A 21,938-nucleotide genomic window follows, 5' to 3' on the forward strand; every position below is an offset into this window, starting at 1 on the left:
GCTGAAATGTCACCAAGCCAGATGCAGGGATTCAAATTCAGATAATTAAATAAGTCGGGAATAAGAGCGCGAGTGACAGTAATACGAACAGTGAAACTACTGGATTGTTGCTTAGGTTGTAGTTCACAGAAGCTTCACTAGACTGAGATGAAAGGATCACCTTATGAGGAAATGTGTAGCAGTTGAGCCTAAAATATTGTAGTTTAGAAGAATGTTGAAACATACAGATTCTGAGGGATTTTGATAGACGTTGAGTAAATGATTCCACTTTTTATTATTGACTCACAGAATGAAGGCACTGATGGCTCAGCCAGCATCTATTGCCCACCGGGCAGGGTTTGTCGTCAACCACATTACTGTAGGTCTGGCCAGGCCAGGTAAGGTAAGGATGGCAGTTTACTTCGCATAAGGACATTTACCGAACCAGATGAGTTTTTCCAACAATCGATTCATGATCATCATTAATGTTTTAATTCCAAATTTTAATGAATTCATATTTCACCACCTGCCTTGACAGGATTTGAACCTGAGTTGCTGGGACATTACTTGGATTAGGTGATTAATCTCTGGATTAAATTATAATACCACTGGACTCTCGCCGCCCCGCTTACTACTTCGTGAGGAGCAAGTGGGCAAGTTTTTAGAGTAAGGTGTTTCTCCCACTGAAGGTGGAGGAGGAATATTCTCTCTCAGAGGGTTATTGATATTTGGGCAGGAAGCAGAGGGTTGTAGGCAACAGTTTTGGATAGAGGATCTGGATCGGCGCAGGCAAGGAGGGCCGAAGGGCCTGCTTCTGCGCTGTAATTTTCTTTATTCCTTGTTACATTTATAATTCTCTTCCACAGCTAACAGTGGTGGCCGGCTCATTCAGTATGTTCAAGGTTGAGTGCGAGAAATTTTGGACTGGAATTAAGGCCACAATCTGCAGCAGTGACCTCCAATCTTTTTAAACAGAGGATCACCTTTAGAAATTAAGTGCAAACCAGGATATATGCGGAAGAAAATGGAAAAGTATTTACTTTCATGTTATATAAATTTCAAACCAAGTATCCATAACTATAAATTTTGTCCTCTTACTTACTAAGTCTCAGTGTGAGACCCATGGCAGTGCATTACCTGCCATTGCCTTGAAATCTGAGTTGTAGTTTGAAAATGACAGTCATACACAGCCCATCAAATGGGCACGATACTTGGTTATCTTCATTTGGGAGAATGCTATCTTATAGAGGTTTGTGGAGTCAAAGTAATCTTTCACTTTTAAAACCAGATGTGACTCCCCGAAAATCATGGTCGCTTGATCTGACATTCAGCTCAAAATAATTTTACAGTAATAATTATCTCCACTGCTTTGTAAATCAAACATATGGTGGAATTTTGTAGCCAACCCATCAAAGCGTATCTGAAGGAACTGGTTTTGAGACAATTCCTGAAATCACCTGTTGAATTCTACTGCTAACCTCCTCAGGTTTTCTGAATGGAACCATTTCTCTTCGCCTTTGATTTTTCCTAGGCTTGGATTTTTCTAGTATTTTCTCCAGACTTGGGAAGTGTTGCATCATTTTACTCTTTCATTGGGAAGAACACAGACCCAGTTTCAGTCTGAATGCATTCACTGCATCAACCTCATCCTTTTCCTACAGTTCTGAGGCCCCTGGTTAATTTACTTTGCTGACATTTTGGATGTGCAGCATGTCCTCAAAACTTTTCTTCAATCTGTATGGACCAATCAAATAAGCAGCTGAAGAAAAAATACTGCAGGTCCACAGAGAATGGGCAGAACAGTGGGATTTACTGAACTAATCTCACAGAGTCCACTTGGACATGATGTGCTCCACAGCCTCTGGTGTTTCTAGCACCGTAATATAATTGCTTCACATTTCCATTCCTAGTATATATAGACATACAAGATGATCAGAGGATTAGATAGAGTGGACAGTGAGAATCTTTTTCCGAGGATGATGACTTCAGCTTGTACGAGGGGGCATAGCTACATATTGAGGGGTGACAGATTTAAGACAGATGTCAGAGGCAGGTTCTTTACTCAGAGAGTGGTAAGGGCGTGGAATGCCCTGCCTGCCAATGTAGTTAACTCAGCCACATTAGGGGCATTTAAACAGTCCTTGGATAAGCATATGGATAATGATGGAATAGTGTAGGGGGAGGGGCTTAGATTAGTTGACAGGCCGGCGCAACATCGAGGGCTGAAGGGCCTGTTCTGCACTGCATTGTTCTATGTTCTATTTTCTATCCATTCATTTGCATTGTCAACATAAAACTCACTTACTCTGGACCAAACTGAAACACAATGCCATAAGCTGGTACAGCCTGGTAAGTGCATGCACTCTTCTCAAGCCTCAGAGTTTCTGGACATGGAAGTCATGCAGCAACAGGTAAACAGCGAAACTAACTGTCAGGCACTCTGTGATCGACCAGTCAATCCCAATCCATATCTTGGATAGCACAGATTGACACCATCTACAAGATGCAATGCAGTAACTCACCTATGTTCGTCTGAAAATATCCTCCAAACCCAAAATCTCTAGCACCTGGAAGGTCAAGGGCAACAAACATATGGGAACACCACCATTTCCAAGCTCCCCTTTAAGTTACATACCATCTTGGCTTGGAACTTTAATTGCCACTTCTTCGTACAGAATCCCTACAGTTGGAAATAGGACATTCGGCCTATCAAGTCCACACCAACACTCTGAACTGCATACCACCTCTCCCCAGTCAGCAACCCTATCACTGCAACCCTAAATTTCCCATGGCTGATCCAACCAGTCTGCACATCCCTGGACACTATGGGTAATTTAGCATGGTAAATCCACCTAACCTGCACATCCATACCTAAACTCCACACAGACAGTCGCCCGAGGGTGGAATCGAACCCAGGTCCCTGGCGCTGTGAGGCAACAGTGCGAGCCACTGAGCCACCGTGCCGTCCTCTTCACTGTCTCTGGGTCAAATCCTGGAAGTTCCTCCCCAACAGACCGCAAACGCCACAGACTGCAGTGGGCAAGATGACAATTTACCAGCAAGCTCTCCAAGACAATTGTTTAAAGGCAAGAAATGTTATTTTCTCCAAAAATACCCACACTCCACACAGGAATTAAATAAAAACAGGTATTGGGATCTTACTGAGTGGCTGAACAGGTTCAAGCAGCTAAATGGCAAACACTCTTCCTGTTTCTCACATTTACATGAAGAAATCCATCTGACTCGTCTTGTACAAGGAAATTTGCTCCCCCTGCCAAATCTGACCTATACATGACTTCAATGTGGTCAGCTCTTATCTTAAGCTTAGTCAATATAAAGTTAGAGTGGATAAAAAATGTCAAGCTTGTCAGTGGCACCCCCAAAATTAAAATCAAAAGTTGCAGACAGCCACATATACTCATTTAAATATTTATACTTTCAAACAGGAGATTGTGAAGAAATTGAGCCTGTATTGTCTACAGTTTTGAAGAATGGAAGGTAATTGCTTTGCAATTTACCAAACCTATCAGAGCGGATGCAGGTTGGAATCTCTACAACACGGTCTCAGAACAAAGGGCAAATCATTTGGCTCTGAATCTGGAGGGAGTTGCAGAGGGTAATGAATCCTTGGAATTCCCTACCCCAGAGCGCTTGAAAGCTTAGTCATTGAGTTTGTTCAAGAGTGAAATTAATTGATTTCTCGATACAAGTGACAGCAAAAGATATAGGGATAGAAAAGGAAAGGGCAGCAAAGTGAGCTTTTTTAAAATTCATTCACAGGATGAGGGAATTGCTGGCTAGGCAGCATTTATTGCCCATCCCTAATTATCATGAGACAGTTAGGAGTCAATCACATTGCTGTTGGTCTGGAGTCACATGTAGGCTAAACCAGGTAAGGATGGCAGTTTCAAGAACAAAGAACAAAGAAACAAAGGAAACAAAGATGCCTTCCCTCAGGGACATTAATAAACCAAATGGATTTTTCCAACAATTGGCAATGGATTCATGGTCATCATTAGGGCTCCTAATGTCAGATTTTTATTCAATTCAAATTTTACCATCTGACATAGCGGGACTCAAACTCTGATCTCCAGAACATTACCTGGGTCTCTGGATCAATACCTCTGGACCACCACCTCCCCTGATCACCTCCCCGCTGTGAATGATCAACCATAAATGCTCAATGGCAGAGTGGGCGAAACAGGTCTGACAGCTGCTTCCATTGCTTACATTTCCACGCTCCTAATTCATTTCTAATTAGAACATAGAACATTACAGCACAGTACAGGCCCTTCGGCCCTCGATGTTGTGCCGACCTGTCATACCGATCTCAAGCCCATCTAACCTACACGATTCCATGTACGTCCATATGCTTATGCAATGATGACTTAAATGTACCTAAAGTTGGCGAATCTACTACCGTTGCAGGCAAAGCGTTCCATTCCCTTACTACTCTCTGAGTAAAGAAACTACCTCTGACAACTGTCCTATATCTTTCACCCCTCAATTTAAAGCTATGCCCCTTCATGCTCGCCGTCACCATCCTAGGAAAAAGGCTCTCCCTATCCACCCTATCTAACCCTCTCATTATTTTATATGTTTCAATTAAGTCACCTCTCAACCTTCTTCTCTCTAATGAAAACAGCCTCAAGTCCCTCAGCCTTTCATCGTAAGACCTTCCCTCCATACCAGGCAACATCCTAGTAAATCTCCTCTGCACCCTTTGCAAAGCTTCCACATCCTCCTCATAATGCGGTGACCAGAACTGTACGCAATACTCCAAGTACGGCCGCACCAGAGTTTTGTACAGCTTCACCATAACCTCTTGGTTCCGGAACTCGATCCCTCTATTAATAAAAGCTAAAACAATATATGCCTTCTTAACAGCCCTGTCAACCTGGGTGGCAACTTTCAAGGATCTGTGTACATGGACACCGAGTTCTCTCTGCTCATCTACACTACGAAGAATCTTACCATTAACCCTGTACTTTGCCTTCTGGCTACTCCTACCAAAGTGCATCACCTCACACTTGTATTCTCATTGTTAAAACATACATGATGCTCAGAATGAGATAGCGACATTGGCCCATTGTTGCAAATGGTAGTGGGTTGAATGTTTTTGGCAGTCTGGATGTCAGCAAGAGGGAGAACTGCCCTATTCTTTAGAAACTGCATGGTGAACAATCATACACTATGTGGGTGGTGGGGAAGCTTTTAAGCAGGGAGAGAAGATTTTATATAAAAGCTAACAATTTAACATTTTCAAATTATTTTGCCACTGTACCTACCTTCATTTAGTCACCTAAGGCAAATAAGTTGAGTTAAAGTTGAAAGCATGCAATAACATTACAGCAAGCAACTTCACACAGAATCTATGACGAGTCACTCAATCATTATCTGCCTGCACTCAAGTATTCTCCACTAACTCGAGTTCACCACTAACATACGGTGGCAGCAGAGAGCACCATCAACAAGATGCAGCACAAGAACCAAGATTTCTTCATAAGTGCCTTCTAAACCCACAGATCTCCATAAACTAGAAGGCAAGGGCAGCAGATACATGGGAACATTATCCCTTGCAAGTTCCCCTCCAAGCCGTGCACTGTACTACCTTGGGAATATATCACTGTTCCTTCACTGTCAAAATCCTGGAACTCCTCCCTCACAGCACTGTAGACTGTAGATTGCAGTAGCTACATAGCACCACCTTCTCCAGAAAAATCAGAGATGTGCAAGAAATGCTGGCTTCACCAGCAGGTCCCTCGTAAGAACGTAAACAAGGTGTCAATGTTGAATCAGAAAGTCCTGGATGCTGGTCTCTTCCACAATGACAAGTCAGGGTTGTCAGTTTTGGCTCAAAAACAGAAGCTTTTCTTCCAGTGCAGTGGAGTCCAAGGCAAGGAGCAGCAAGGTTAAAGTAAGTGCTGCACCATGCTGGGGAGTATGGGGGTAAAGTCAAAAAACACCTTTATCACATAAAGCTTGGTGGAAATTGAGAGTATTCAAAACAGTATTCTTTTTCAATTGGAGCTGTTGATAATTGATATTTGTTGGGCGATGGTCTTCAGGGATGAAGGACAAAGGTAGGCAAATTCATGAGGCACAGATCAGCCACAATTTGATAGAAAGCCAACAGCAAGATAGCCTTCAGAGATAATGGGAACTGCAGATGCTAGAGAATCCAAGATAACAAAGTTTGAAGCTGGATGAACACAGCAGGCCAAGCAGCATCTCAGGAGCACAAAAGCTGACGTTTCGGGCTTAGACCCTTCATAAGCCCCTCTGATGAAGGGTCTAAGCCCGAAACGTCAGCTTTTGTGCTCCTAAGATGCTGCTTGGCCTGCTGTGTTCAACCAGCTTCAAACTTTGTTAACAGGATAGCCTTGAAGGCTTGAGTTATAAAAATAGGCTGGAATCTTTTTCACAGGAGCAGAGGAGGTTGAGGGGTTGACCATATAGAGGCATGGATAAGGTGAATGGCAAGGTTTTTTCCCCTAGGGTGGGGGAGTGTAAAACTAGGGGGCATATTTTTAACGTGAGAGGAGAAAGACCCAAAAAAGGACAGGAGGCAACATTTTTATACAGAGAATGGTTCGTGTGTGGAATGAACTTCCAGAGAAAGTGGTGGAGGTGGGAGCAGTTAAAATGTTTAAAAGACATTTGCTTAAGTAAATGAATAAGAGATGTTTGGAGGGATATGGGCCAAGCACAGATAGGTGGGACCAGTTTGGTGTGTGATCGTGGTCAGCATTGACTAGTTGGACCAAAGGGTCTGTTTCCATGCTGCATGACTTTAAAATTATGAATGGCTGCCACCTGTGCTTAACATTCGATTTTATTAATACAAATTTTTTGAAGATGAGCAGGGCAACATCCTAACCTCCAACATTATCCAGTCATCTGTACAACATTCTGATTAGATCTCCATGTCGTCAGCAATAGCCAGCAGAGACTGGTGTGGGTGCAGTACGTACCATGCTCATGGGGGCCTCGGTGCAGCGGAAAGTCCAGTAGAAAGGCACACCGGATAACTCGCTCCTCAGGCTGATGCTGAGCAGGTTCTGAGTTCGCTCACACATGAAGCCAGGGAGGGGATCGCGGCCTCCACCTCGCAGCAGGGGGCCCACCGCCTCACGGAGGTACCGGCAGAACGCTGACACGGGCGCCTTCAGCCGCTTGTTCAGCTCCTGAGGAGACAGAATCACATTGAGGGGCATCTGCTGGTGTGAGGAGCAGAAAAAACAAGAGCAAGTGTCAGAAAGAATTTACATTCGATGTAAATTGAAAGTGCCATTCAATGACATGGGCACATAGGAGCAGGAGCAGGCCATTCAGCCCATCGAGCCAGCCCCACCAATGAAAATGATCTTGGCTGACCAAACACATCAAAACCTTTTACTCAGCCCGTTCCTGTAGCCCTGTGCACCACAGCTGGTCAAAAACCTATCAATCTCTACCTTAAGCATACTCAAAGTTTGACCTAATAACTGTACCTGCAGCCACCAATTTCTTTGGCAGCTCATTCTATGCCCGAGCCATGCTCGGTGAATAAAAAGTTGTCCCTCATGTCATGGGGGGGGGCGGGTCTGGGTGGGTTGCTTCAAGGGGCGGTGTGGACTTGCCGGGCCGAAGGGCCTGTTTCCACACTGTAGGGAATCTAATCTAGTTTTGAACTCCCTCACCCCAGGGAAAAGACCTTTGATACTCACTTTATCTATGCCCCTCTTCAACAGACACAAGACGAGGCAACCCTCAGTGCATCGTAAATGGTGGGAACAAAGTCAACTGTTCTTCTTGAGCCACTCTACATTTACCACCCATCATATTTTGAGTCATGAATGTAGTCTCATTGTGCCAATTCAGTAAGATGAGGGAGGTCAGCACTGGGGAATTAAACTGTTTGCGCTGCTATCACTTTGAGGTGTGTGCTCACATGTTTTCATTTGTTGTGAGTAGGGTGTTTCTCACCGGCCAAGAGCACTTTCCCTTCCACCTCACAGTAGTTTGCAGGCTTGCAGCTCTTCTCTTTGTTAAATATTTATTCTTGGGATATGGTAACACTAGCTAAGTTGAATGCCTGTCTTGCTAAGCCACAACAGAGGCTATTAAGGGGCAATCAGGCAGTATGTATAAAGAAACACTTCTATTTAGAACAGCCTTGACTCAGTGGATGTGGGGTGATTTACCAGAATGGTTCCAGAGGAGGAAGATCTTATTTAAAGGTCTCAAAATGTTAACTGTTTTTTCTTCACAGGTGCAGCCAGACCTGCTGAGTTTCTCCAGCAATTTCTGTTTATTGTGTGTTTCAGACGTACAGCACCTGCAGTTCTTTGTTTTATTTTAATTAAAGGTCACGTTGGAGAAGTTAGAGAAGCTCTTCTTGGATCCAAGCAGATTAAGGGGAGACTTAATTGAGGTGGGCAGGATTATGACAGGTTTGGATAAGGCAGCCAAAGAAACGACATTTACATTAGCTTGTAGTACAAGAACTGCAAGAATCTTTCTGCACAGTGAGTGATAATAACTGGGAGCCTGCTATGCCCCAGACCAGTGCTAATGGAAATGTTTAATTGTTCTGCAAGAAACTCAAAGTACTTCAGTGAAATAAACTGGCAGGCTGCTGTACTGGAGCAGAGTTGACTATATTACTCCATCTTAGGTTTGTTTAATACAATTGCATCAGTCCTATGACCCTATTATCTTTTACTTACTGTCACCCGAAGAAGGAGCAAGGCTCTGAAAGCTTGTGTTTTCAAATAAACCTGTTGGACTATAACTCGGTGTCCTGTGATTTTTGTACATTAGAATTAATTGCCCATAAATCACTTGGGACATCAAGAATGTGAAAGGTGCTACATAAATGCACATTTATCTGTTCTTACAACTGAGGCTAGAACATCTCTTCAATCCTGCTGGGCATTGGCCACAACAAAAATGAAAATCTTTATCCACTCACCGAGATGACCAATTAAATACTTTTATCTATATCAGGTTCTGAAAACAAAAAAGTCTACTTTCCTGCTCCCCTGATGCTGCCTGGCCTGCTATTTCCTCCAGCTCCACACTGCGTTATCTCTGACTCCAGCATCTGCAGTTCTTACGACGATCTCTGAGCCTATTAACCAAGTTTCTTCACAAAGAGAATTATGGTTTAATCATCATAACAAAGCTATCTCAATAAAATACATTAAATGGCACACAAACACAGCCAGTAATATAAGAGTATAAATGCTTATCTCACGGCTATCCCTAAAACTCTCACCGTTCTTTCTTTAGTGAAAGTGAGTTGATAGAAAATAGAACCGTGTGTGAGAGAGAGAGAGAGAGAGAGACAGGGAGAGAGATGCAGGGTGTGGAGTATGCAGGGAAAGGGGCTATCGATAGTAAGCCAGGAAAGAACAGAAGCTAAGTAGAGGAAAATTACAGCTATCAGCTGTTGAAAATTGGTTGGCTGTGCAAATAGAAACCGATTGCATGGTTGTAGCTGGGGTTGTGGAGGTAGGCAATAGATGTAACAGGAGGTGTTCATGCTCTGAAATTGTTAAGCTCAAAGTTGAGTCCTGAAGGCTATAAGGTACCTAAGCACCAGTGTGGTCATTCTTTGTCTGACGGTTCCTATAGATCTATCATTCTCAGTGAGAACATGTGAAGCCTGGGACATGTACTTCAGTACGTGACAACAACAAATCAGATCAAACTATTCTACATTGAATGACAATGTATACAAAGGGTGGGCGACAGGATCAAAGATTTTTAGACTGTAATTTATTTCCCCTTTTAGTTTCACTATAACAAAATGATCAGCAGTCGACATGTGGATGCACAATCTGTCTTTACTAAGGCTGATGGCAATTCAAAACAGGAGGTAGAAGACACCATCAGGTGACTGTGCGCAAAAAAATGATTCGAGTGAATGATCACTCATCATCATATTGAATGGAGGAACATGCTGATTGGCCTGATCCGAGCAATTCTGAAGATACTCTAACAAAAAAAAATCTTCATCTGTACTGAATCGGCGATTCTTTACTTTGAACAGTGATCACTACTTCTAAACACTCCTCAGGAAGTAACATCCTTCCCAGATCCACTCTCAAACACCCTCAGAATCTTACTGTTGCAAAGCTTATCCAACAAACCCTGATAAGAAACCCTTCCAATTTCACATATTACCCTAGTAAACTCTCTCCAAGCTGTTTCCAATGCATATATATAAATATGCATATATAAATAAAGAGACCGATACATACATAGTGTTCCAACGTGGTCTCATCAGTGTCCTGTATTCCAGAAGAATTACCTCCTTATTTTTGTATTCAATTCCTCTCACAATAATCAATAAGATTCTGTTAGCTTTCCTAATTACTTGCTGTACCTGCATACTAACATTTTGTGATTTTACAGGGCACCCAGATCCTGTTGTATCTCCCTGTCATGCTGTCACAGACTGCTTAGATAATTCACATCTTCTTTATTCCTCTTGCCGCAATAAGCTTGGATTTGGTACTTTAGCAAATACCTTCTGGAAGTCCAAGTACAATACATCCACCTATTCAGCACATTATTTCCTCAAAGAACTCCAATGCAGTGGATAAACATGATTTTGTTTTCATAAAACCATGTTGACGCAGCCTGACCCTGCCATTCCCAGACCTAACACACTCTCTCTCTTGCCCACTCCAACCCCAACCAATCCCAATCCGCCACATGAACAGGGTTGCCCTTGCCAAGCCTGCTCTCATTCTCAATGGCTGTGTGTTACACAAGGCTTACTTTCACTCAAATACTGAAGATTGAAGGTGATCTAACTGGAGGTGTCAAAATTCAGATTGATCGATATTTTTAGGGCACAGAATTAAAAGTTATGATTGCAGGTTGATGGAGTCAAGATCTGTCAAGAAGCAGGTGAATGGTGAACAGGCTCGAGCAGTGAACAGTTTTTCACAGTCCTAAGATTAGCCAAACAACTAGAGCCAGGCCTTTGTGTCATCTCTCTCCCATATCTCTAACTCCATTTGAAAGACATACCTGAGCCCTTTGTTTCAGATCATCTGAGTTCATCTCCTCCCACCAGACACTGTTGTGATCCCACAGCATCAATCTGTAGGCAGCGTCGCTGAAAGTGGCCTTCAGCAGGAAAGGAGAGTCACTAATACGCACAGAGAGCCATGGCTGAGTGAGGAGATCATCAGCCAACTTCTCCACTTCAGCCATTGAAAAGAAACCCCTGGAATTAAAAAAAATGGCACCTTTGATATTCCAACGCATTTTACAATTAATTACAAAGAACAAAGAAAATTACAGCACAGGAACAGGCCCTTCAGCCCTCCAAGCCTGCACCGAACCTGATCCTCTATCTAAACTTGTCATCTATTTTCCAAGGATCTGTATCCCTTTGCTCCCTGCCCATTCATCTGTCTACATAGATCTTAAAAGACGCTATCGTGTCTGCATCTACCACCTCCGCTGGCAACGCGTTCCACCCACCACCCTCTGTGTAAAGAACTTTCCACGCATATCTCCCTTAAACTTTCCTCCTCTCACTTTGAACTCATGACCCCTCGTAATTGAGTCCCCCACTCTGGGAAAAAGCTATTTGCTATCCACCCTGTCTATACCCCTCATGATTTTGTAGACCTCAATCAGGTCCCCCCTCAATCTCCGTCTTTCTAATGTAAATAATCCTAATCTACTCAACCTCTCTTCATAGCTAGCACCCTCCATACCAGGCAACATCCTGGTGAACCTCCTCTGCACCCTCTCGAAAGCATCCACATCCTTTTGGTAATGTGGCGACCAGAACTGTACACAGTATTCCAAATGTGGTCAAACCAAAGTCCAATACAACTGTAACATGATCTGTTAACTCTTGTCCTCAACACCCCATCCAAAGAATGAAAGCATGCCGTATGCCTTCCTGACCACTCTATCGACCTGTGTTGCCACCTTCAGGGTACAATGGACCTGAACACCCAGGACTCTCTGGGCATCAATTTTCCCCAGGGCTTTTCCATTTACCGTATAGTTCGCTCTTGAATTGGATCTTCCAAAATGCATCATCTCGCACATGTTCTGAAGCAGTATAAGTAACACAGGGAAGTCAATAACCAGATAGTGTCCTTTATTTGTTTACGGATAAATATTATCGGGGGGTGGAGTTATCTCTTTTTGAATAATGCCATGTGATTTTTATACGAGAGGGCAGACAGAGTTCTATTTTAAAATCTCATTCAATGGGCTGTACCTCCAACACTGCATCAATCCGTCAGTGTCAGCACGGTTCATGGACTCCATCTCCTACAGTCACACTTGAAGTGGCAATTGCTAGGCTCAGGGAAGAGGGTGCTACCTACCAGGGTCCAGAACAGAACTGTACATCTGAGTCACGGAAACAGGCCCTAGGCTTTACAGGAGCCTGCTGCGTTTCATTCGGGATGCGGTCTGTGATTTCCATCCCCATTTCTGCTACCTACTGGCCAATTCCTAACACAGGTAGCATCGTTAAGCAACATCCTCTCCTGTTTCAGCCCTCATGACCTCTAAATGTGGAAAAGAGAATTAGGATTGGAAAGAGATAATGGGAACTGCAGATGCTGGAGAATTCCAAGATAATAAAATGTGAGGCTGGATGAACACACCAGGCTCCTGAGATGCTGCTTGGCCTGCTGTGTTCATCCAGCCTCACATTTTATTATCTTAGGATTGGAAAGAATTCCTTTTAGCCTGACAAGCATATTCTCTTTTGTAATAGAATAGTAAATAAATGCTAACCTAGCCAGTGATACCCAAATCCCAGGAATGAATAAAAAATTCTGTCAACCACTGAAGAAAGAAACTGCTTGAGTATTTCAGGTCTATGACCCTTCACCAGAACAATATTCTCTTTCCCGAAAGAAATTGTCAGTAAGGATTCAACAAATGGGCATTCTTTTCAACAGAAGAGACCAAGGAATGACCTAGTGTTTCTCTTTAAATATTAAGAAACAGTTTGACAAAGTTTATTCCTCTGTTCAAAACATTTGGTGCCAGTTTCATTACTAATTTTAAATTGAAAATGATAGATTGGTTACTATTCGAGCACATTGAAAGGGAATTAGGGTAAGCATGGATAATATGGAAATAAAGAATTGTGGATACTGGAGATTTGAAACTCACAAAAACATAAATTGCTGGAGGAACAGGGAACTCAAAACATTTCTCCCCAAACAAATGCTGCCAGACCTGCTGCATTTCTCCTGCATTCTCTTTGTTTATTTTCAGATTTCCAGCATCCACAGTATTTTACATTTATTTGAGTACCCAACCTCCTTCCATAAGTACAGTGACCATTACTGTACACAATACTCCAGATGTGGTCTTACCAATCATGTATAACTGAAGCACAACCTTCTTACTTTTGCATTCACTTCCCCTTGCAATAGTCCATAACATTCTACTAACTTTCCTAAATTGCCTGCTCTGCCTGCATACTAACCTTTTGTGATTCATGCATGAGAACACCGAGGTCTCTGGGCATCTGAGCTCCGCAGCCTCTTACCTTTCAGATACGCTTTTTTTCGCTTTGCAAAAATGGGCAATTTCATACTTTTCCACATCGTACTTGAATGTCAAATTGCTACTATCTGCAAGATGCACTGCAGATAGACAGCACTTTCCAAACGCTCAACCACTCCCGACCAAGGACAAGGGCAGCAGTTACATTGGAACGGCAACACCTGGAAGTTCCCCCGTGAGCTATTCACCTTCCAGACTTGAAAATATATCTCCTTCCTTCACTGACACTGGGCTAAAATCCTAGAATTTGCTCCTTAATGGCTTAGCGATATTATTGCTGGGCTGTTAACGCAAAGGCAAAGATAATGTTGTGGGGACCTGGGTTCCAATCCCACAATGGCAGATGGTTGAATTTGAATTCAATAAAGTATCTGGAATTAAGAATCTAATGATGACCGTGAATCCATTGTTGATTGTTGGAAAAACCCATGTGGTTCCTAAATGCCCTTTAGGGAAGGAAACTGCCATCTTTACCTGGTCTGGCCTTAATGTGACTCCAGACCCACAGCAATGTGGTTGATTCTAAACTGTCCACTAGGGATAAATGCTGCCCGGTCAGCAAAGCTCTCATCCAGTGAATGAATAAAGAAAAAACAATTGTAGGTGCCCCTACAGCACATGGACTGCAGCGATTCAAGAAGGCAGCTCACCACAGCCTTCTCACAGGGCAACTGTGGACGGGCAATAAAAGCCAAACCAGCCAGCAACGCCCACATCCCACGAGTGAAAGGAAAAGATTCAAATTTGCCACAAAAACAAAGTTGCTGGAAAAGCTCAGCAGCTCTGGCAGCATCTGCTGAGCTTTTCCAGCAACTTTGCTTTTGTCCCTGATTTACAGCATCTGCAGTTCTTTTGGTTTTTACACAAATTTGCCATTTCTCTGTTCACTCACAACTGTTTTTTTTTGTGTGGAGAATATGGAGTTGGGTCACAGATAAGCCACTATCTCATTGAAAGATGGAACAGGCTCGAGGAACCAACTTGGACTTTTATTGTCAAATTATTAATGACAGGGACCAGAAATATAACTTTTTATTTTCTCCCTGGATGATGATCACAAAATAGTTAATTTTTTAAAAAACCAATCTCATCCCTGGATAGTTTTACCCATTCCTTGTATAAAACAGGAGGCTGTAAATATTATGGGATGGAGATCGGCCTAAGTAAATAAATAATAAATATTTTTTATTTAAAAGATGTTGTTACAAATAGGGGATTGTTGACACTGACGAACTAGGGGGGGGGGGTAGACGTGGAGGCAGGCTCCAAAGCCAGGGAAGAGGTTTAATGACAAACGCAATCGATGCCCCCAAATTAGACTTTAAACCGAAAGATTTAAAGTTTTTAAATGTTGAAACTTTTAGAGAAAAGCAAACTAACCTCAGCTCCAAATCTCTCACTTCCTGTTGCTATCAGCGGACCGTCCACAATCACAGTCTTCAGGGGAACAAGCGGTACCTCTCAACCGTTCCGTGCTCCAACCCAGCACCTTGGCTATTACAGAGAGCTTAAACAAAACAGGAAAATATTCTTGTACACCTGAACTCTCGGGATTAATTTGTTTATTTTTTTTATCTGAAATTCCACTGCTTCCTTTCAATCTTAAATTTTCCTTATGCCGAAGTTGTTTTGAATAAAAATGTTTGGCACTTTCCTTCAAAATAATGTTTACAATATTTTCCTTTCCCTGCACTGCTGAAGCAAAGATATTTTGTGACCAAAGCTTCCCTGCTCCTCTGATGCTGCCTGGCCTGCTGTGTTCATCAGCTCCACACCTTGTTATATTTTCTGACCAACCTGCTTTGAGATGTTACAACACACCTCTGGACCAGGTGGGATTTCAAGCCCATTCAACCTAGATCAGAGGTAGGGACGCTACCACAAAAACCGTACAGCTAAACTAACTGTTTTGAACCCTAAGTTTCAAAATAGAATCATAAATGTAGAATCACCAAATGTACATTGGAAACTTTTTGGAAATGATTACAATTTTACTGCAAATTGGTTCACTAAATGTCCACATTTCAATTTGTTTCTTAATAGGGTTCATGAACCACATCCCAGCCAAGGATAAATTGTGTTTTATTCAGCTTCTTTTTGTTTGAATCAGGCCGAAGATGGTTATCTGGTTATCTCAGAAGATGGTTTGTAATGGATTTCACAGAAATGCTGAGCAGGAGAGTGTAAAATGAGACCAAAATGCCTGCCACTTTGTTGCTTTTCCTTCTTTATTTGCTTCGGTAATGGCTACTGTCAGGTAGCAGCATTATGATAAAATCATTAAGTTAGTGGTCCAAAATGCCTAGGCTAATGTTCTACGGGGATAATGGGAACTGCCCTTTTCCAATGAAGGGTCTAGGCCTGAAACATCAGCTTTTGTATTCCTAAGATGCTGCTGGGCCTGCTGTGTTCATCCAGCTTCACACTTTGTTATCTCTAATGTTCTACAGGAATTGTTTTGTGTTCTTCCATGGCAGTTGGTGAAATTTTAATTGAATAAAAATCTGGAATTAAAAGGCTAAACATTGACGATTGTTGTAAAAATCCACCTGATTCAGGATGGAAAGATGCCCTACATATGTCTTCAGGCTCAGAGCAATGTGGTTGTCTTTTAATTGCCCCCTGAAATGGTCTTAGCAAGACACTTAGAGGCAATCAGGGATGGGCAACAAATGCTGGCTGAGTGATTACCATATGCCATAGACATTTCCTTTGAAAATCGTAGATGGATAATTGAATATATTGCACACAAAAGCTGATAGATTTTTTGGGATAATGGGAAATGGAGATAGTGCAAGAGGTTAGTGTGAGACACTGACTGTGTTTCACAAATACCACAGCCTAAAATTCTCATGTGGCTTTCCCGTCCCTATCTCTGTAATCAATTTCAGTCTTAAACCTTCTGACAGCTCCGCACTCAGCTCGTCTCTTGTATCCTTGATTTTATTCACCCCAGCACTGCAACTATAAATATTTTCAATCAGTCTTTTCATATAGGTCATGACAATTCCCAAACAAGTTGCACTTCAACCCAGGACTTCCAGCCCAGAGATAGCGTCTCTACCACTACACCACAAGACTCTAAAATGTGTGGAATGTACTCTCCCTAAGTCTATCCTTCTTGCTTTATGGCTAACCATCTATTAAGACACACATTTTAAAAACATACCGTTACCCGTGTTTTTGATTTTATTTGTGTGCGATTTTATGTAACACTCCATTGAAGTACTATGAGGCATTTTGTTACATTAAGCATGTTATATAAATAAACACACGTTGTTGTAGATATTATATTGGAATTCATAACATCATAACATCCCGACTGACAGTCCACTGAAAATATCAATGGTGTAGTCATTAAACAAACCCAAGGCAATGCTCAGGGACATGAGTTTAAATTCCTCCTTAGGTAAATGGTGAAATTTGAATTCAATTTTTGTTTAAGAAAGCTGGCTAATGGTGGCTTTGAAGTTTTAAAAACCCATTTGATTCATTAATTTTCTGTATTGAGTCTCTGGGACTGATGGTTAGGGATAAAGGTTCAAGATAGCTGAGCATAGTTGCTAGCACTGAACTGAAGAAAATCAAGGACAGTAGAGAGGACAGAGTTGCACACATCACCATTTTAGATTGTGGTTGAGTGAACCAGGTGCCAATGCATCACACAAATGTCTTCTCCATTTCCCCGTCTCCCCAAAAATCTGTCAATCCTTGTGCTAAAGTTACTCAATCATCCAGCTGGTTAGATCCCTTCTTCTTGATTCAACACTTGCAATGGAAGCACAGCTCCTCAAGTTGAACGTAGATATCTGCAGAGGCAGCAGTCCCTGGTCAATCACATTCACAATGTAGAACTCAGATGATGTCTGTTTCACGCAAGCCTCAAGTTGCCACATGGACTGACTTTTGATGGAGAGTAATCATTCTTGAAATGTTAGCTTGCAGTCTCTCCAAGGATGCTGCCTTATGTGCTGCGATTTCTGGCATTTTTTTGTTTTCAGTCTGGGCTGACCTTTTTGAGACCATCAAATGTTTAAACAAGCACTCGCTCTTCAGTGTTCATCTATAGCAATGATTGGCAGTTTTGTCAAAGAGGAAATTTGCTTTTCTGTTATTTTACCTTGTTTTCTCTCACACACCTATTATTCTGTTTGACCTCAGCCATTTTTCCCCCTATTAAATGGCAGCACGGTGGCTCAGTGGTTAGCAGTGCTGCCTCACAGCATCAAGGACCCAGGTTCGATTCCACCCTTGGATGACTGTCTGTGTAGAGTTTGCACATTCTCCCCGTGTCTGTGAAAGTTTCCTCCGGGTGCTCTGGTTTGCTCCCACGGACCAAAGATATCCAGGTTAGGGTGGATTGACCATGTTAAATTGCCTGTCGTGTTCAGGGAGGTGTCAATTAAGTAGGTTATGGGGAGATGGGTCTGGGTGGGTTGCTCTGACAGTCGGTGTGGACTTGTTGGGCCAAAGGGCCACTTTCCATGCTGTAGAGAATCTATGATTCTAAACTAATAGTTCGGGTGTGTTGCCACATTGGCCTTTGGACTGGACTGCTTTCTGTGTTTTCAGTAGGTGTGCTCTCTATTCAAGGATTGCGTTGTGCAAGTCTGAGCTGAATTCGCTCAGTTTCTTGATGATCTTGTGGATTCAGCTTTTCCAATTACTGGGAAGGCTATGGAAGTGATAAACAAAAATAGATATTGCTGGAAAAAAGTTCTCACAAAGGATCACTGGACCTTGACTGATAATTTTACTTCCTCTCCACAGAAGCTGCCAGACCTGCTGACATTTTTCAGAAATTTCTGTTTGTATTTCTGATTTTCAGCATCGACAGTTTTGTTTTAGCATGGAAATTATGTCTGGTATTGAATTTCCCAATCATTCGTGAAGTGGCTGAACTCTTCATTATGAATTGAGGGCAACTACCACTCATTACGATGTCAGGAATGTAACACTTACTAATGTGTTATAACAAGTTGTGGAGCTGGATGAACACGTCAGGCCAGGCAGCATCTTAGGATCACAAAAGCTGACGTTTTTGGCCTAGACCCGTCATCAGAAATGGCAGATGGGAAGGGGGTTCTGAAATAAATAGGAAAAGGAGGGAGGCAGATAGAAGATGGATAGAGGAGAAGATAGGTGGAGAGGAGACAGACAGGTTAAAGAGGCGGGATGGAGCCAGTCAAGGTGAGTGTAGGTGGGGAGTTAGGGAGGGAATAGGTCAGTCCAGGGAGGACAGACAGGTCAAGGGGGCGGGATGAAGTTAGTATGTAGCAACTGGAGGTGCGGCTTGAGATGGGAGGAGGGGATAGGTGAGAGGAAGAACAGGTTAGGGAGGCAGGGACGATCTGGGCTGGTTTTGGGATGCAGTGGGGGGAGGGGAGCTTTTGAAGCTTGTGAAATCACTGAGGCCAGATGCCAACTCCCCAACACCTCATCCTACCACCCCCTGCATCACGACCCCACCCCCGAGCACCAAACCATCATCTCCCAACAACTTCATCACCTCAGGTGATCTCCCACCCACAGCCTCCAACCTCATCGTTCCCCAACCCTGCACGGCCCGCTTCTATCTCCTTCCCAAAATCCACAAATCTGACTGCCCTGGTTGACCCATTGTCTCTGCCTACTCCTGCCCCACCGAACTCATCTCCACCTATCTGGACTCCATTTTCTCCCCTTTGGTCCAGGAACTCCCTACCTACGTCCATGACACCACCCATACCCTCCAACTCCTCCAGAACTTCCAATTCCCTAGTCGCAACACCTCATTTTCACCATAGACGTCCAGTCCCTATACACCTGTATTCCTCATGCAGATGGCCTCAACGCCCTCCGCTTCTTCCTGTCCCGCAGGCCCGACCAGTCCCCCTTCACCGACACCCTCATCCGCTTAGCCAAACTCGTCCTTACCCTCAACAACTTCTCTTTCAATTCCTCCCACTTCCTACAGACAAAGGGGGTGGCCATGGGTACCCGCATGGGCCCAAGCTATGCCTGTCTCTTTGTAGGTTACGTGGAACAGTCCCTTTTCCGCGCCTACACTGGCCCAAAACCCCACCTCTTCTTCCGTTACAGTGATGGCTGTATTGGCACCGCCTCGTGCTCCCATAAGGAGCTCGGATAGTTCATCCACTTCACCAACACCTTCCACCCCAGCCTCAAGTTCACCTGGACCATCTCCAACGCCTCCCTCATCTTCCTGGACCTTTCTGTCTCCATCTCAGGCAACCATCTAGAAACCGATGTCCATTTCAAGCCCACCGATTCCCACAGCTACCTAGAATACACCTCCTTCCACCCATCTTCCTGCAAACATTCCATCCCCTATTCCCAATTCCTTCGCCTCCGCCGCATCTGCTCCCAGGATGAGGCATTCCACTCCCGCACATCCCAGATGTCCTAGTTTTTCAAGGACCACAAATTCCGCCGCCCCACCCCTGCAGTGGTCGAGAACACCCTCAACCGTGTCTCCCGCGTTTCCTGTAACTCATCCCTCACACGCAATCCCCGCAATAACAACCAAAAGAGGATCCCGCTCGTCCTCACATACCACCCCACCAACCTCCGGATACAACGCATCATCCTCTGACACTTCCGCCATCTACAATCCGACCCCACCACCCAAACTATTTTTCCATCCCCACCATTGTCTGCCTTCCAGAGGGACCACTCTCTCCATGACTCCCTTGTCCGTTCCACACTCCCCTCCATCCCCACCACACCCGGCACCTTCCCCTGCAACCGCAGGAAATGCTACACCTGCCCCCACACCTCCTCCCTCACCCCTATCACAGGCACCAAGAAGACTTTCCACATCAAGCAGATGTTCACCTGCACATCTGCTAATATGGTATACTGCATCCATTGTACCCGTTGTGGCCTCCTCTACATCCAAGAAACCAAGCAGAGGCTTTGCAGAACACCTCCGCTCGGTTCGCAATAAAGAACTGCACCTCCCAGTCGCAAACCATTTCCACTCCCCCTCCCATTCTTTAGATGACATGTCCATCCTGGGCCTCCTGCAGTGCCACAATGAGGCCACCCGAAGGTTGCAGGAACAGCAACTCATATTCCGCTTGGGAACCCTGCAGCCCAATGGTATCAATGTGGATTTCACCAGCTTCAAAATCTCCCCTTACCCCACTGCATCCCAAAACCAGCCCAGTTCGTCCCCGCCTGCCTAACCTGTTCTTCCTCTCACCCATCCCTTCCTCCCACCTCAAGCTGCACCTCTATTTCCTACCTACTAACCTCATCCTGCCCCCTTGACCTGTCCATCCTCCCTGGACTGACCTATCCCCTCCCTACCTCCCCACCCACACTTTCCTCTCCACTTATCTTCTACTCTATCCATCTTCAGTCCGCCTCCCACTCTCTCCCTATTTATTTCAGAATCCTCTCCCCATCCCCCTTTTCTGCTGAAGGGTCTCAGCCCGAAACATCAACTTTTGTGCTCCTAAGATGCTGCTTGGCCTGCTGTGTTCATCCAGCTTCACACTTTGTTATCTCAGATTCTCCAGTTCCTACTATCTCTGAACGAATACAATGTTATGGCTGCAGAGAAGGTGTATAGAAAACAAGATCATTATTAAATTTAAAAATTTAAGAGGTCGATTTAGAAGTCTGATAGTAGTGGGGAAGAAGCTGTTCATAAACCTATTCCTAAACCAGGGCTAATGATAAGATTCTTAGTAGTGTAGATGAGCAGAGAGATCTCGGTGTCCATGTACACAGATCCTTGAAAGTTGCCACCCACGTTGACAGGACTGTTAAGAAGGCATACAGTGTTTTAGCTTTTATTAATAGAGGGATCGAGTTCCGGAACCAAGAGGTTATGGTGAAGCTGTACAAAACTCTGGTGCGGCCGCACTTGGAGTATTGCGTACAGTTCTGGTCACCGCATTATAAGAAAGATGTGGAAGCTTTGGAAAGGATGCAGAGGAGATTTACTAGGATGTTGCCTGGTATGGAGGGGAGGTCTTACGAGGAAAGGCTGAGGGACTTGAGGCTGTTTTCATTAGAGAGAAGAAGGTTGAGAGGTGACTTAATTGAAACATATAAAATAATGAGAGGGTTAGATAGGGTGGATAGGGAGATCCTTTTTCCTAGGATGGTGATGGCGAGCACGAGGGGGCATAACTTTAAATTGAGGGGTGAAAGATATAGGACAGATGTCAGAGGTAGTTTCTTCACTCAGAGAGTAGTAAGGGAATGGAACGCTTTGCCTGCAACGGTAGTAGATTCGCCAACTTTAGGTACATTTAAGTCGTCATTGGATAAGCATATGGACGTACATGGAATAGTGTAGGTTAGATGGGCTTGAGATCGGTTTGACAGGTCGGCACAACATCGAGGGCCGAAGGGCCTGTACTGTGCTGTAATGTTCTATGTTCTATATG

General features: G+C 43.8%; 1 protein-coding gene across 2 annotated transcripts in view; it reads right to left on the reverse strand.

The window, feature by feature from the left end:
• The window catches only part of nhej1 (nonhomologous end-joining factor 1), a 295,514-nt gene extending 280,545 nt beyond the window's left edge, over positions 1–14,969 (reverse strand). For both annotated transcript variants that reach the window (XM_048534678.2, XM_059647679.1), the window contains exons 1-3: positions 14,914–14,969; positions 11,008–11,206; positions 6,954–7,166 (exon numbers count right to left, since the gene is read on the reverse strand). In XM_048534678.2, the coding sequence (XP_048390635.2) occupies positions 6,954–7,166; positions 11,008–11,193 (399 nt within the window). In that variant the 5' untranslated portion in view covers positions 11,194–11,206; positions 14,914–14,969. The remainder of the gene's footprint in view (positions 1–6,953; positions 7,167–11,007; positions 11,207–14,913) is intronic.
• Positions 14,970–21,938: the final 6,969 nt, after the last annotated feature.

This window comes from Stegostoma tigrinum, chromosome 7, assembly GCF_030684315.1.
Source record: "Stegostoma tigrinum isolate sSteTig4 chromosome 7, sSteTig4.hap1, whole genome shotgun sequence".
Classification (NCBI taxonomy): Eukaryota; Metazoa; Chordata; class Chondrichthyes; order Orectolobiformes; family Stegostomatidae; genus Stegostoma; species Stegostoma tigrinum.